Source organism: Plectropomus leopardus, chromosome 18 (assembly GCF_026936395.1).
Source record: "Plectropomus leopardus strain MGB_pleo_1.0 chromosome 18, ASM2693639v1, whole genome shotgun sequence".
Taxonomy (NCBI): Eukaryota; Metazoa; Chordata; class Actinopteri; order Perciformes; family Serranidae; genus Plectropomus; species Plectropomus leopardus.
In genome coordinates, this window is record NC_142193.1 from 32,705,061 (window position 1) to 32,717,131 (window position 12,071).

A 12,071-nucleotide genomic window follows, 5' to 3' on the forward strand; every position below is an offset into this window, starting at 1 on the left:
ATCATGTAGCACTTTGAGATTTGCTTCAAATGTAAAGTGCATCAAAAATAAAATCTATAATAATTATTATTATTCTTATTATTATTATTATTATTATTACTGGATTTCAAAGACACGGCACAATCAACTCCAAAACCTCCACATAATCAGATCCATCACAGACCGCCTCCTACTACCCTGAACGCAGAGCCACAGCAGGTCAGGTTAACCCTTTAATGTCCTGGTTAATTGCCAACTATGTTCTATAAACAAGTTTCACATCATCCATCCTCATTCAGCATTTTGAGCAGTTTAAATCAGCTGGTCTGTTTGTTTTTGAGAGGAAGAGATCTCCGTGAATAATTCAGCACCTAATAAAACCTCCTGTACTAAGAAAACTGAAGAAATTCGGACCTGAAGTTTCAGCTGGCTGCAATCTGCTGTCCTCACCACTAGACGTCACTAAATCCTGCACAGTGCTCCTTTGAAAAGAATACAGACAAAACAAAATAAAACTATACGAAGCACACACTGAAGCTAAAAATAGACGCAGACTCGCCGCTAATCCACGTTGGCTGAGTGGTGAATTAGTCTGAGTCACTCCAGGATCTCAGGCAGGTAACTGGATCAGGACGGAGCAGAGACACGATGAAACCCTGCCGCTGTCTCTCAGCCTCTACGCTGCTGTGGTCCTGAGATACAGATGTGATGAACAGAGGGGAGGCGGGATCAAAGGATCAGGGACATGCTTCTAAAATTAACCTTTTGAACTTGTAAACCGGAAGTCCTGCAAGTTCCAGCATTATATAAAGATTTAAAGCTCCACCTTAAACAAACTTCAGGTAAATTTCAGCACATTGTGCTGATAATAGGCCAACCTCTCCTGACTGCAGGACTCTGTCCACACTGGAGTGGGCTGTCGGACATGTCCCCGCGCTGGAGCGGGCTGTCGGACATGTCCCCGCGCTGGAGCGGGCTGTTGGACATATCCACGCTGGAGCGGGCTGTTGGACATGTCCCCACGCTGGAGCGGGCTGTCGGACATGTCCCTGCGCTGGAGGGGGCTGTTGGACATGTCCCCACGCTGGAGGGGGCTGTTGGACATGTCCCCACGCTGGAGCGGGCTGTTGCAAATGGGACTAGAAAAGGTGTCCACAGGTTGTCACTAAGGTTCGACAGGGACTAGAAAACGTGCCTGCAGGCCATTACTGAGGGTGGACCTACCCTCTGGAGTGTTTCCATGGAAACGATCTTAGATAAGATCTCCTCATCTAAGTCATGCTTTCGTTTAACAGTGTTGAGCTACAGCTTAAATAATCAATTAGTCAATCAACAGTATTTTAGTTACACTTTCTCAACTACGACTTTATCTTCTCGTCTTTGTTCCACCATGACAACAAACTTTGTGTTTTAAACTTTAAACAGAAAAAAACGGACATTCGATGGCATCGCCTTTGGTGTAAGGAAGCTGGGCTGGACATTTTTCACTGTTATGGCGCTGAGTTGTTGATGCTGAAGGTGAAGTGAAGCCAACACCCCTCCAAACCTTCCTGTCACAACACATCCACGATAATCTCACCCGCCTTCTCCTCTCTACTGCGCGTTTATTGTTTCAGTCGCCATCATGAATCCGTGAACTCTGTAAAAGGATGATGTTCAGCTCACGTCAACACACACACCAGGTGTCATTTCCTCCTAACAAAGCTTCACTCTGTGGTTCTTATCGATCGGCTCCGCCCAGCTGTGTGTGTGTGTGTGTGTGTGTGTGTGTGTGTGTGTGTGTGTGTGTGTGTGTGTGTGTGTGTGTGTGTGTGTGCTCAAGGAAAACAAACACACCCAGCAGCATTCCAGCAGCTTTTTGCAGACGCACAGAGGCCGCCGTGTTTACGGCAGATTCAGTGTGTCTTTAAATGTGACAATCAGGACGACGCGGCCTCTTCAACACTGTTTCACAGCCTGTGACTGATCGTTTATAACTCTTCACCGTTAACGCTGAGTTCATGTGTTAGTGTGAAATAATGCTGCCTTCAGGCGCTCCTCAGAAATATCGTATTTATGAGTTAACGAGCACATCAACAGCCTCCAAACTCGTAAATACGAGTGGGAAATTGGGAAACTTCAATGATACCTGTTGCTTAGTTGTGATGTTTGTGTGACGTTTCAGGGCAGAAGCATGAAAACAATGTCAACAACTGATGGTAAAAATAATTTATTTTGTTATTTTGTTCCTCGTAGCTCTCATTGACTTTTAGTCGTTGCACATTTTAGTTTCTGCATCTTTTAGCTGCAGTGAGCAAACTTTAAACTGTAAAGCAGCCAGGCGAGTATACTAACACTGATAACAACGTTATTTTATAACACGAGTCGCTGACTTCATGTCATAAATGCATAAACGTGGTGGACAAAAGTCAGTGTTTGGTCAGACTCAAAAATGAACAAGAAATTAATAAAAATTTCAAGAAAATGACCCGTAACAACAACAACAAAAAAGAAGAGAAAAATTAGGAACTTTTACTTTGTAAAACCTCAGGGAGCTTATTCATTTTTATGTTGCAGGGAATTTGCTTTATTTGATGTTGCAAGTTTAAGTTTTGATCAAACATTTTCTAAACGTATTTAAAACAAATTTGTGTTGAAGTTTGTTATATTCCAAATTCTAAATATTGACAAAGATTTTAATTTTTATTGCAAATGCATATCAGTTTCAAAAATGGGTTACTTGTCTCTTTAACTAATAATAATCAGTAGCTGCCCTGAAAAATAATACTGTTCGACATCTGGTTTAAACGCTCTCAGCAAAAATGCAACTCATCCTCATGTTGTTCCCACTTTAGCACCTTCAGAAGAACGACCTCCCAAATCTGAAAGTACGACCTTCTGACATCACGTGAATGCAGCATCATTTTCTCTGCAGAGTTGTTCATGTTGCATTTCTGTGAAGAGATCGAGGAGGTTTTTACAACAGGGCGTGCTGTGGAGGCGAGAGGGTGGAGACTCGTGTGGCTCCAGACCGTGTTTGAGCTCTCCGGTCTGACTCTGACTTGAAGTAACTCGTGATGTCAGAGCAGCAATTACCGACCAGTTTGGAAAATGAGTAATAACGACCGACGTGTCCGGGCAGCGAGTGTCTCTTCGCTGGCTCTGATCCCTGCAGCACAACACCTCTCCGAACACCAAAAAACACCTGACCCGAATGAGCTGCAAACTTTTACGAAAATAACTCGCAGTTATAGAGTCAGAGAATCACAGCGGCTGGAGACAAACAACCAAACAGGCAATTTTCCAGGTCATTTCCCTTCTTTTAAACTTTCTTTTCCATTTTTTTCACAAATTTTCTCGTAATTTTTTATTTCTTTTTAACTTTCTTTTTCTTTTGCCTTTTTTTTAAACAAATTTTCAATTAATGTTATTTTTTCACTTTTTTCTTTTTGCCCACTAATTTTTTAGGTAATTTTCTTTTTTTTACTTTCTTTTGGTTTTTTCTCTACACATTTTCACATAATGTTACTTATTTCTAATTTTTTTCCACATTCATTTTTAATATTCATTCATTTTTTAGGTCTTTTTTTTCCACTCATTGCCTTCTTCTTATGTGTTGCAAAGAAATTTTTGCTCAGGTTTCAAAGGGTTAACTGTGAAATGAGAAAGACACAGGCATGTTAATGTATAATATTATTTAAATGACTTTAAAAAAGTGCATTTTGTGCACAGAGCGATACAAGTGTGTGCAGTATCAAATCAGGCCCTGGAGGGTTAAATAAAAAGCATCAGACGGCAACATCAGAAAACACCAGAACTGTGCTACTTTTTGTGCTCAGTGATGCTGAACACAGATGTTTTTGGTGGTTTGAGCAGGTGGTTTCGCCGCAGCAGCTGCAGACGCCGCTCCACGCGGTTACCTCGGCAGCAGCTGACTGCAGCCGTTACCTCGGTAGTAAACAACGCCGCCTCAGGCCACATGTCTACTTTTAGCTGCTCTGTGGCTGAAGAGGTCAGTGGTTAACGGCTTTAAGGTCCACGAAAATGTAAAGAATTCATTTCTGACCTGACGCCTGGCCTGAAATAAAACGCGTCTCCTCATTATCTTCTGCCGCCTGCACGAGCGGACACGACGACGAGAGGCTGAAAGCTGTTTACACTTTATTTATATGTTATTTTATTTTTCATATATATTTTATACATTATATTTTTATATATTATTTTATTTTTTATATATCGTATATATTTCATTTTTATATATTTTTATATCTAATCTAGGTCACAACATTAATACCATTTTACATTTTTAATTGATATTTAATAGGTGAATGAATTAAAAAGTTTCTTACCACTGTCCAAACATTGACTTTTTGCCGCCATGTTTATGCATTTATGTGGTCAAGTCGGCGCCTCGTGTCGAAGAACGTTGTTCTCAGTGTTGGTGAACTCGCCTCGCTGCTTTACGGCTCAGTTTGTCTGCTGCAGCTAACAGATGCAGATATTAAAATGTGACTCTATGTCAGTGTGAGTCAATGAGAGTCAATGAGAGTCAAAATTTCCCGCTTGTAATTGTGACTTTGGAGGTCGTTCGTGTGTTCGTAACTTGTAAATACGATATTTCTGAGGAGCACATGAAGGCAGCAGTTGTCCTGTCTGAATACTTTAATCCGTGTTTCACCTCGCAGATCTCACTTTTGGGTCTCTTCAGCTGCATAAAATATAAAACATAATGTCAGTCGATGTTTTGCAGTCGTCTCTGAGGAAGTCTGCTGCTAATGTGACGGCTTCATTACGGCGTGTTGAGGCGTGTTTCACAAGCACACACACACACACACACACACACACACACACACACACACACACACACACACACACACACAGTTTGAGCTAGAGTCAGCAGGAAATACTGTGGCGAAATCAAAGAGCAAAATCCCCCGAGCAACCCATGTGTGTGTGCGTGTGTGTGTGTGTGTGTGTGTGATGTTAACGAAGGAGGAAGTCAGCGAGTCTTTCAATCATTTCTCTTAATCTCTTTTTTGTAGTTTCCAGCGTACGGAAGATAACGGAGCGCGCACACGTGCACATCTGTACAAAGCCTTCAATGAAGCTTTTCAGCTTCCGTATTCTCCCATTTTATCATTTTAACACCTTTTTCCAAATGTTCAGCGCTGCAAAAATGAATCACACTAATGTTTTTTATGGTCTGTCGTCATCTTCAAACCTGCGTTTAGTCTTCATGTACCAAAAACCGCAGGTCCGCTGCAACTCTCTTCTTTTTAACCCTTTCAAATCTGAGCAAATTCTCTTGATTTCTCTCAAAAGCATTTTAGGAGGGCAATCAGCAACATATCAAGAAATTACCCCAAATTTGTCCAAAAAGAGTAAAAAGTTTCAAGAATATTATGCGAAAATTAGCAATAAAAGAAAAACAAAAAACAGTTAAAAAAACAGTAAATTATCTGAAAAAAGGAGAAAAAAAAACGTACAACATACATTTTTATCCCTAACATCATTTTAGATATATAATGATAAAATATAAATAAATATATAGAAATATTGGTTTCTGGACTCCTTTTTGTTAAATTATAATAATCTCTTTTTAGAACTGTATTTTCTAATTTGACTAATTTGGTCATCTTCTTTTCACATTTTACATTTTACTTTAGTTCATTTTTTTTCATCTGAAAACGAGAAAAAACTTAATGAGGAACTTGGCAAGAATTGTCCTCAAATTAAAAAGAAAAAAAAAGTTAAAGGTGAGAGGGAAATTTGCTGAAAATAAGCTGGACGGTACTGTCAGACATTATCAAAAAACTAAGAGAAAATTCCCTGAAAATTATATTTATAATTCTTAGAATAAAAAAATTATGCTATGTCTTCTGTATGTTTTTATTTATTTATTTACTTTTTACTTTTTTTGTTGCATATTTTTTGTCATTTTCTTCTTGTTTCTTGTTTTTTTTTGTAATTGCTTGCTGATTTTGGGGCATTTGTATTAAGTTGTTCATTACCTTCTTTCCATGCACTCAGGTCTCAAAGGGTTAAGGCTCTGACCGAGTTTTAAAAAGTAATTACATCCAACAAAACCTCACTGACCTTAATCGGCCCAGTGCTGAATTTAATCTTCCTGTTGGGCGGCGGAGGCTCCTCCTCCTCGGGGAGGCCCGGGATCTCGGAGCAGCTGGTCTCCGGCTGATACGCCTCCTCGTCTTCTTCGTCCTCCTCATCGTCTAGCTGGCTGCCCCCAGAGTCCTCCTCCCCGAGCCCGCTGTACGCGCTGATATCCACCAGATCTCCCTCCGAGTAATCCTCCTTCCTCGACCCGTCGTCGTCGTTCTCCTCCTCCTCCTCCCTCCTCTCAGAGTCCGCCTCTCTCTCCTCCGAGGACGGAGAGGAACCGGGAGGCTCCTTCTCTCCGTTTTCCAGGGAGGCGTGAACCTCGGCCTGCACCAGCCTGGCTCCGGCCTCAGAGCCGCCCCCGGAGCCGTCCAGTTCATCCGCCTGTGGCTCTGTGTCCGACGCGGCCCCCGTACTCGAGCCCCCGGCTTCAGTCGCCGTCGCCTCCGATTCCGGCTTAACCTCCGAAGAGGAAGAGGAGGAAGTGACGGTCACCGAGGACGAAGAGGAGGAGGAGAGCTGCTCTCCTGACTGTCCGCTCCCCTCCTTCTCCTCGCTGGCTTTCACTTCTCCTGTGCTCCTCTGTAGAGAAGCAGCCACCTCCGGACGCTCTGCTGCACGGACGCTCGCAACTCCTGCTGCCGCCTCCTCGCGCGCCTCCTTACCTGGAGGGAGCACCTTCCCCTGAGAAAAAAAGACAGAGAAATCTTTGAATTGTTTTTTGTACTTTTAGTATCCATAAGGTGCTAGAAACGTCCTAAAATCCCAGAAATGTGCTAAATTTCGAGAAACCTCCTAAAATCCTGGAAACATCCTTAAATCTTAGAAATTCCTGAAATCCAAAAAAAGTCCTAAAATCTTACAAATGTCCTGTAACCCTCAAAACGTCCTGAAACCCTAGAAATGTAGTAAATCCAAAAAATGCCCCAAAATCCCGGAAACATCCTAAAATCTTAGAAATGTGTTGAAACCGCAGAAACGCCCTAAAATCCTGAAAACGCCCTAAAATCCTGAAAACGCCCTAAAATCCTGAAAACACCCTAAAATCCTGAAAACACCCTAAAATCCTGAAAACACCCTAAAACCCTGGAGTCGTAGAAATGCCTCTGATCTACACATTATGAATTCATACAGTCTGTTTTTTCCTTCGAAAAGCTCGTCGTTTTCCGCAGTTTCCTGCGTTTTTTGGAAGTTCAGCGAATCTCGTCACCTTTCTCGCCGGAGCCTCGGCTCTGGCCGGAGGTTTGGGCTTTGGGGGTAGAGCGGGGCCTGACCGACGCTGGGGGAGGTAGACAATGTTTGGCTGTTCGGCCTTCTCGAACACGGCGCTGAGCTGGCTCACGGTGGGGCTGACGGCGTCGCCGGGCCCGATTGAAGCGGCGGCGGTGGCGGGGAGAGTAGCGGGAGCAGGAAGCGGGGCTGGAGCGGGAGCAGGGGGGTCGTCCAATCGGTCCAAAGCCTCGGTGGAGCCGTTAAAGCGAGCCACGACATCTAGACGGCTGTCCTGGAAGCCCGACGCCCGCTCCTTCTTCAGCAGGATCCGGTTGGTGGCGGCTTGTTTCTCCTGGAGGAGAAAACGGTCAGTCGGTCAGACGGCACTGAATCAGAACCAGCACATTAGTCACACAAAGAGCCTCCTGACCTGCAGAGTCCGCTGCTCAAAGATCCTCCTGGTCTCCTGCAGCTTGGAGAAGCCGCCTCCCTCTCCGCCTGCTTTGGAGTCGAAGCGGTTGACCCTCTCGGAGACCGTGGCGCCGAGTTTGAGCAGGGCGCTGTGGTCCACGTTCTCGTTAAGGCTGGACGCTCTCGGTAGGGACAGTTTCATCGCCTGATCTACACCTGCCCAGGACAGGAGGGGTTAAAACAATGTCACACAGTTTTAGTCTCACTGGCACGTTTTTATCAACCGTTTGACACAGTGGAGCTAAAATCGTGTTCAGCAGTTAGAGAGCGGTGAGGGGATGACGCGTTTCTGCAGGTTTATGATCCCTCCGTGTTTAGCTCAGCGTGATAATCTTCTTCTGTTTTGGAGCCTGAATGAAATAAATGATTTTTTTGGATTATTTTTTGTGACATGGTACAATGATTACTTCGTCTGTGGGTACTGGATACTCCGATACACATGTTACTTGAGTTATATAAGCATATTATCTATTAAGGTACAGTACACGGAATATATGATGGATGATGATGTACTTTTCTATTTTTCTACCATACTGCTCCTCCTCGGAACGTTAAATCTTCATCTCCATCATCACCTGCAGGAGTTCACACTGGTTTTTAAAGCGCTTGGACAAAAATCGAACTGGTGACCCACCGAGCGTTTTGGCCCCGTCCTCGTCGTCTCCAGGAGACTGCATCTGCATGAACATGTTCTTGATGCGGTGAACGTTGGATCCGTATTTCCGGCCCCTCCCGGTGGGGCGGGGCAGAGGGGCGGGTTTGGAGGAGGGCCCGGAGCCTCCGTTGGCAGCATTGTTGAGGTGGTCAGTGGCCTTCTTGAGCGCCGCCAGCCCCGCCTCGTAGGCGTTGCGGTGCGGCGACGGACTCCGCAGGTTCGAGCTCCCGCTGCCACCGGAGGACCCGTTGCCCCCCGAGGCCGCCGGGGGTTCAGTCTTCATCATGTTTGGCGGATCAGATGCCCCGCGGAGAACAGCAGGTCAGCGGGGACGAGGACGGCAGCATCCTGCAGCTGTTTGACACTCACCTCCTGAAACACACACACACACACACACACACACACACACACACACACACACACACACACACACACACACACACACACACACACACACACACACACACACACACACACACACACACACACACACAGACACACACACACACACACAGACACACACACACACACACACACACACACACACACACACACACACACACACACACACACACACACACACACACACACACACACACACACACACACACACACACACACACATCAATGGGTCATATCAAGAGAGAGGACAAAATGACTCAACCTTTCACCAACCAGCAGTTTTATTCCCGCTGTGTATTTATATTTTTTGTACTTTATCCCTGCTGTGTATTCTTATTTTTTTACTTTATCCCCGCTGTGTATTTATATTTTTTGTACTTTATCCCTGCTGTGTATTCTTATTTTTTTACTTTATCCCCGCTGTGTATTTATATTTTTTGTACTTAATCCCCGCTGTGTATTTATATTTTTTGTACTTTATCCCCGCTGTGTATTTATATTTTTGTACTTTATCCCCGCTGTGTATTTATATTTTTGTACTTTATCCCCGCTGTGTATTTATATTTTTTGTACTTAATCCCCGCTGTGTATTTATATTTTTGTACTTAATCCCCGCTGTGTATTTATATTTTTGTTCTTTATCCCCGCTGTGTATTTTTATTTTTTGTACTTTATCCCCGCTGTGTATTTATATTTTTGTACTTTATCCCCGCTGTGTATTTATATTTTTCTACTTTATCCCCGCTGTGTATTTATATTTTTCTACTTTATCCCCGCTGTGTATTTATATTTTTGTACTTTATCCCCGCTGTGTATTTTTTTTTTTTAATTTATCCCCGCTGTGTATTTATATGTTTGTACTTTATTCCCGCTGTGTATTTATATTTTTTTACTTTATCCCCACTGTGTATTTATATTTTTTTACTTTATCCCCACTGTGTATTTATATATTTTTACTTTATCCCCGCTGTGTATTTATATTTTTTTACTTTATCCCCACTGTGTATTTGTATTTTTTTACTTTATCCCCGCTGTGTATTTTTTTTTTAAAAATTTATCCCCGCTGTGTATTTATATTTTTGTACTTTATTCCCGCTGTGTATTTATATTTTTGTACTTTATCCCCACTGTGTATTTATATTTTTGTACTTTATCCCCGCTGTGTATTTATATTTTTTTACTTTATCCCTGCTGTGTATTTACATTTTTTTAATTTATCCCCGCTGTGTATTTATATTTTTGTACTTTATCCCCGCTGTGTATTTATATTTTTTTACTTTATCCCCACTGTGTATTTATATTTTTTTACTTTATCCCCACTGTGTATTTATATTTTTTTACTTTATCCCCGCTGTGTATTTATATTTTTGTACTTTATCCCCGCTGTGTATTTCAGAGCCCCGCATGGCGCTCCAGGAGCCGTCAAAATAATCCAATTAAACGATGACGCACTGTGGCCTCACGTGTCAAGTGCATCTCCGCGGTGCTGCTCTGAATGCCAAACTCACTTTGTGACAGCGCCATCGTATGAATACAGAGCGCCGCCGCGGTCCCCGGACATCACACTGTTTTCTACGGATCACGATCTAATTAAGCGGCTGATTGTGTTTGTGCTGTCACATCTGCGCTGCAGTACGGCTTCATTTCAGGCAACAGCAGCAGCAACACTGACGCTGCTATTCTGCTGGTTCCCTGCATATAATAATAATAAACTATGACCATAAAAAACAAAATCCAACTGAGAAACAGAGCTGATGTTTACTGACTAAGACCAAATTACAGCAGGCTGATTTCAGAATGTGACCACAGAGTTTGTGACAACAAAATGATTTCACTGAAGTATCTGAAGGTCTCAAGAAAATGTTTATGTCATCATGATAATTTGGTCGAGGTCTCACACATATTCATTTATTTGTAGCAGCCCGCCACGATTAAAGCGTCTGCCGCCAGAGCCGTTGAAATACACATATACTGTTTCACGCTGCAGCTCTCGGAGTGCAGAGCGTATTCTGGGCACAAACGGAGCAGCAGAGCATCAGACGCATTCACAGACCTGCAAAAATCTCCAAATTCAGAGGGGACACAGAATGAAACGAAGGGCCGATTGATTAATGATAGAAAATTGGTTCCTTCCAGAAGAATCTTGGGAGTCACTGATCTAACGGAGCACGACAGTAACTCAACAATGGCAGCGGTAACTTGTTTATGTGGAATAACCAAACTGGCAATCAGGGCCTAGCAAAATAAAGATCAAAGATGGAATTTGGTTAAAAAAAATTATAAAGTTCAATTCTGTCTTTTGAGGAGATTAAAAATTATTGAGATATATATTATGTATCGAGATTCAGCCTAAAAACACTAATATAATCGAGTTTGTGTCGCCCGGCCCTTCTGTCACTGTGAAGACACAGAAAAAGAACTGAATAAAAAGCACGAACAGCGATAAAACCAACAGACAAACACAGGATCACCGCCTGCAGAAACACAAACTTCATCAACGCGAAAACTCAACGAGACGCTTTCACCCGACAGCAAACAGCCGACCGAGCACAGCGAGGACGGCTGACCATCACGCTAACGCGACAGGGATCCGTGTGAGCCGCTTCGAAAACCTCATACGGAAAAGAACGATTATTTACTGAAATGTGGACGGAGCCAGAGACACGTCTCATTTGTCCAGCAGACTCAGACTGTGGGATCAGTGTGAAGATTCACAGCTGAGGTGTGAAGTTCATCAATGATACATGTCACACAACAATGATGCAGCGAGTCTTCGTTTGATTCAACACGGCTCGCTGCACCACAAACACAGCCGAGTCGAAACCTGCAAAAATACTAAAGTCCCATTTTCCATCACCATCAGCTCAAACACACAAAACGCTTCGTGTGATGTCATCCTTGATTAGGCGACATTTCCTCTGGCTCTGGAGATCTGCGGTCGTCTCAGTAAAGTCTTCACCGGCTGAGTTTGGTGTGTTTCCTGCTCACGTCTGACAATTAGCACCGAACACTCAGTGCAGCTCGGCTTAACGGCAAAAATAGTTATGCTTTTATTTCGTCATAAAGAATGGGAAAATTATGAAGTTCTTCTATTACAGTTCACCCTGAAGCAAACTGAAGGAAATTATTTCATGTTCATTTCCTTCAATAGTTGCTGACATTTACCTCAAAGCAGCTGATGTCTCATGAAAGGTCTGGGGTCGTTTTTTATCCAAGCAAACGTTTACAATCATATAATACAAATGAAATTATCACT

At 43.0% G+C, this 12,071-nt stretch overlaps 2 protein-coding genes across 3 annotated transcripts in view; one reads left to right on the forward strand and one right to left on the reverse strand.

The window, feature by feature from the left end:
* Positions 1-12,071, forward strand: part of LOC121957144 (phosphoribosyl pyrophosphate synthase-associated protein 2) — a 188,561-nt gene that overhangs the window by 31,548 nt on the left and 144,942 nt on the right. The gene's annotated exons all lie outside the window — the stretch shown is intronic.
* The window catches only part of LOC121956098 (neurabin-2-like), a 34,858-nt gene that overhangs the window by 17,105 nt on the left and 5,682 nt on the right, over positions 1-12,071 (reverse strand). Inside the window, exons 2-5 of one of the 2 annotated variants that reach the window (XM_088069346.1) lie at positions 8,393-8,785; positions 7,718-7,908; positions 7,286-7,639; positions 6,055-6,759 (exon numbers count right to left, since the gene is read on the reverse strand). In XM_088069346.1, coding sequence (XP_087925472.1) covers positions 6,055-6,759; positions 7,286-7,639; positions 7,718-7,908; positions 8,393-8,699 — 1,557 coding nt within the window. In that variant the 5' untranslated portion in view covers positions 8,700-8,785. Of the gene's footprint in view, positions 1-6,054; positions 6,760-7,285; positions 7,640-7,717; positions 7,915-8,392; positions 8,786-12,071 lie in introns of both variants that reach the window. The other variant, XM_042504198.2, reaches the window with a different exon arrangement.